Source organism: Bison bison, unplaced genomic scaffold (assembly GCF_000754665.1).
Source record: "Bison bison bison isolate TAMUID 2011002044 unplaced genomic scaffold, Bison_UMD1.0 scf7180017845453, whole genome shotgun sequence".
Lineage (NCBI taxonomy): Eukaryota > Metazoa > Chordata > Mammalia > Artiodactyla > Bovidae > Bison > Bison bison.
Genome location: NW_011476026.1, coordinates 10,523 through 15,010, shown reverse-complemented (window position 1 = coordinate 15,010; position 4,488 = coordinate 10,523). Strand labels below are relative to the sequence as shown.

At 61.5% G+C, this 4,488-nt stretch overlaps 1 protein-coding gene across 2 annotated transcripts in view; it reads left to right on the top strand.

The window, feature by feature from the left end:
* The window catches only part of LOC104984818 (leucine-rich repeat-containing protein 74B-like), a 12,798-nt gene that overhangs the window by 4,894 nt on the left and 3,416 nt on the right, over nucleotides 1–4,488 (top strand). The window contains exons 5-7 of one of the 2 annotated variants that reach the window (XM_010834757.1): nucleotides 1,064–1,173; nucleotides 2,242–2,357; nucleotides 3,461–3,539. In XM_010834757.1, coding sequence (XP_010833059.1) covers nucleotides 1,064–1,173; nucleotides 2,242–2,357; nucleotides 3,461–3,539 — 305 coding nt within the window. Of the gene's footprint in view, nucleotides 1–1,063; nucleotides 1,174–2,241; nucleotides 2,358–3,460; nucleotides 4,210–4,488 lie in introns of those variants that run through there. The other variant, XM_010834751.1, reaches the window with a different exon arrangement.

The window sequence follows — 4,488 nt, the reverse complement described above, 5'->3', positions numbered from 1 at the left end:
CACTGTTCCCCAGGTAAAGAAGGGCGTCAGCAGTTGCACATGGGGGTGGGGTGGGGGAGCAGGGGCAGCCGGAACTGAGAACCAGGAGCAGGTCAGACCCGCTGAGCCCAGACTTGGCAGAGAGGGTGGGCAGGGCTTCTGCCCATCTTACATGTGAAATAGCTCTCGGGTTTCTTACCCACCCAGCCCTGCTCTTTCCTTTCCTTTTTTCCCTCTCTTTTTAATATTCACTTATTTATTTGGAGAAGGGCATGGCAACCCACTCGTTTTCTTGCCTGGAGAATCCCATGGGCAGAGGAGCCTGGTGGGCTGCAGTCCATGGGGCTGCAGAGAGTCGGACACGACTGAGTGACTTCCACTTCACTGCTTCTTTCTTTGCTGCACTAGGTCCCAGCTGTGGCACGTGTGACCTAGCTCCCTGACCCAGGATCCGACCCGGGCCCCCTGCCTTGGGAGCCCTGGTCCACACCAGGGAGGTCCTCTGCTCTTCTACCCCGCTGCCTGCTCTCTACCACAGCCGCGCTGACCTTGTCACCTCCTGCGTAGACGGTGGCACAAGCCACCCAATGGGCCCCCTGACCTCTGGTTCCCGCCCCCACCCACCATAACCTTGTCTCTCCTTAAAGCATCTCTCTAGTGCCCATCTCTCCTACGTCCCCTCACAGCCTCACCTGGGGGCCCAGCGCCAGGCCTGTGTGTGTTTCCATGAGCCCTGGGCTCCCTGTCCCCCCTTCTCCCCCCACATTCGCTCTCCATGGGTGCATAGGGTGTCCCTTCATCTTCAAGGCTCTCTCCGCTTTTCTGACCCCCCCCCCAAGGCAGGGTTAGCCCCCAGTCTGTCCCCAAGCCTCCCTGTTTGTGGTTGGATAGCTCACATCCCACAGATGTGTGTTTATAGCTTCTCTATTAAATCTGAATGCCTTGAGGGCAGGGCAGGCCCATGTGGGGCTCGATGCCCTGACACGCGTGCACAGCAGAGGCCCTGGACCACAGCGGGTATCACTATCAGTTCTTGAAGGAATGATCAGAGTGAATAAGAAAGTCTGTTGTGGTGTTTCTGAAGGGGAGACGCTTGGACCAGCCCTGGCAGAAAACACAGGACTCATGGAGCTCAACGTGAGCTGGAATCACGTGCGAGGCCTGGGAGCCATAGCCATCGCCAGAGGACTGGAGGTACGAGGCCCCGCCCAGCAAGCCCCTCTGGCCTCCTTCGGGGCTGGGTCTCCCAGCCACCAGCCCCCATCTCTTGCAGCTCTTCAGAAATGAGCCTTAGGGACTTCCCTGGCAGTCCAGTAGCTAAGACTATGTGCTCTCACTTCAGGGGGCACAGGCTCAATTCCTGGTTGGGGAACCAGATCCTACATGCCTCATGGTACAGTCAAAAAAAAATAAAAATAAAAAAAGAAAAGGAAGAAAGGAGGCTTGGATCTGTCTAGCAGCGCTTAGAGGATGTTTCTCCAGGTGACTTCAGTTTCCATGGCTCTATTTAACGACGACAGTTTGGTCTCCCTGCACCGACTCTCAGGTCGCTGAGTGAGGCGTCCACAGCTGGAGACGCACGCCTCCAGAGACGTCACGGACACTCGGGTTGGGGGACACCGTTGGTCCAGTGATGCACACTCACCGCTGGGCAGATGCTTGCCTGAGATGACAGCCCTGGGCCCCAGGACCCCTGCACACCCTCTCACATGCTCTGCCTGTTCCCTGGTCCCAACACCTGGGGAATGGGGGGCACAGGGCCCCGTGATGCCCCTGGGGGCAGCTGCCTCTGCATGATCCTCCTCGGGGAATGGCAGCGCGGCCTTGCCCTCCGACAAGGCTGACTGGGGTCCCGCCCCACAAGCTGGGCACCCACGGGCTCCCCACTTCTCCCCATCACAGTCCTCCGGGCACATTTCATCCAACAGTCCTTCACTGGCATCCTCCTTGGGCCCTGGGATGCTCTGTGCCTTGGGGTCCCTGCCCGGGAGGGGTCCCCGTCACAGCGTCTCTGGGGCCTGTGGCCCCAGGGCAGACCGCTCACTCTGAGGCTCACTCACATCGGTGCCCACCCTCTACTGGTCACCACTGCCCAAGCCCAGGGCTCTCCCCTGCAACCTCTGTGGTCTTCTACTCCCGGTCCACACTCTGCTCCTCCGCTGTCCTGGGCTCGGAGGCTGGGGCTCCTGTCCTCAGCTGTCCTGGAGCCTGGCTTCCTCCATCGCACGTGTGGTCCCGTGGGGTCGCTTCTTTGTGTCCCAGGCAAACATCTTCCTGAGGGTCCTGGACATCTCGTACAATGGCTGTGGGGATTCTGGAGCCTCCGCGGTGGGGGAGGCGCTCAAGACCAACAACGTGCTGGAGGAGCTCTACATGAGGTGAGAGCAGGGGGCCCCCGTCCCCGCCCCCAGGCCCCCCACCACCTAGGGACTGGGGCTCCTCCTGCTGCTGTTCACCCTCAGGGCTGGAACCTGTCACAGTCCTAGGGCATGCCGCTCTGTCCCCCTCACTCAAGTTCATCCTTGCTACGTGAAAGTGTTAGTCCCTCAATCGTGTCCGATGCTTTGTGACCCTATGGACTGTAGTCTGCCAGGCTCCTCTGTCCATGGGATTCTCCAGGCCAGAATACTGGAGTGGGTTGCCATGCCCTCCTCCAGGGGATCTTCCCAACCCAGGGACTGAACCTGGGTCTCCTGCATTGCAGGCAGATCCTTTACCCTCTGAGCCACTAGGGAAGCCCATCCTTTGTACCTGGGGACTCGTAATTCCTACCGCGTGGCTGGGGGGTGGGAGGTGTAGCATGTAAACCTCTTCAGCAGAGCTGGTGCGGGCGTGGCGCTCCACGTGCGTGCTCCTCCCTTTCAGGAGGGGTTTGTGCTCTGTCCAGCACGTGGCTGCTGGGGGCCTGCCATGGCTGGGCTGCTCCTCCAAGCCCAGGCAGGGTCTCAGGCTTCCTGGGAACACCAGAGGGAAGGGAGGAGGTGGGGGTCAGACAGGTCATGGGCTGTCCGCCATTGGCACAGGCATCTGCTCCATCCTACCCATTTTCCCCTCCCGGTGGGGGAAGCTGGGGTCTGAGAAGATAGAGGGAAGTGGGGCTGGCCTGGAGACAAAGTAGCCAAGAGCAGTGAGGGGCCCTGGAGCAGGAGGTGGGGAGGGGGCTGGGTGGCTGTCGTGGGGACAGAGCCAGGGTGCAGGACGTGAGGGAGCACTTGCTGAGCGCTGAGGGCCCGGGAGCAGCAGCCGGTCTCCACTGGGGAGTGGAGTTGGCAGGGAACAACTCTCTAGGCATGTCTGCTGGACCCTGAACACTGGAGACTCCATTGAAGTGTCTACACACTGACTTGCCCGGGGCCCCCCGGGGAGTGCTTGGAGGCTGGACCTGGGGGTTGCACCAGCAGCTCCAGCCGCGGCCCTGGGGCAATGTGGCTCTGCACAGCTGCCTGCAAGGCAGCGCAAGGCACACGCCTTTCTGTTGCAGCAACAACCGCATCTCTGCGGCGGGAGCCCTGAGCCTGGGCCTGGGCCTGCGAGTCAACCAGACACTGAGGATTCTTGCTGTGAGTGCCAGCCTGATGGGGGAGGCCCCGGCACAGACCTGCCTGTACCTGCCCACACAGCACCCTCACCACCACATCTCAGCCCGGTGCCTGCGGGCACACGGGGGTGGGGGTGCCCGGCTTCCTCCTGCAACCTCGTCATCCACTCACCCATCTCTGGCCTGGCCCACAAATTCCTTCGGACTACCCCCAGGCCCACCGGGCTTCCCCTCACCTCCCCCTGGCCTTGCTGGAACCGAGGGGCCATGCAGGTGTTCCTTCTCCAGTGGGGAGGATGTGGCCAACCACCGAGAGCAGAAGGCAGTAAAAGGAGGCCAGAGCAGGCCCTCCAGGACCTCTCTGCCAGCTGCACGTGCTCCGAGGACAGCGCCAGCAGGTCTGGGGACATCATCCCTGCCTGGCCCTCAGGCAGCCCAGGAGCCCCCAGCAGCACCCACTTCCCCAGCCTGAGGCTCACTCTTGCCCCCGAGTAGAACCCAGACCTCTCTCTAAGCTCTGAGTCTCCATTTCTAGCCACCTGCCGGACGGTCCCCTAGATGAGAACAGGCGCACGGGATGCTGGGAGTCAAACCTGACCTCACCGTCCCCCCACAGGGCTGCCTCTAGGTGGGGGCTCCTTGGCATCCTGTCAGCTGGGGCCCAGTGCTGACCCCGCCTCGTCCCGCACCTTCCCTCTGGGGAGGGGGAAGGGTTGCCCACTACTCCTCCTCCCCGTCTGCCATCGGGTCATCTTCCTAGACAGGAAACGGTCCCGCCTTTAAATCTCTGTGGACAACGCCAAGCTTAGTCATCTGCTCATTCACAGCACATGGGCTCTGCGCTCCGCCAGCCCCGCCCTCCTCCCCACCTTGAGCCCCTTCACTCTCAGCCCAGTTCAGTTCAGTCTCTCAGTCGTGTCCAACTCCTTGCAACCCCGTGGACTGCAGCATGCCAGGCCTCCCTGTCCATC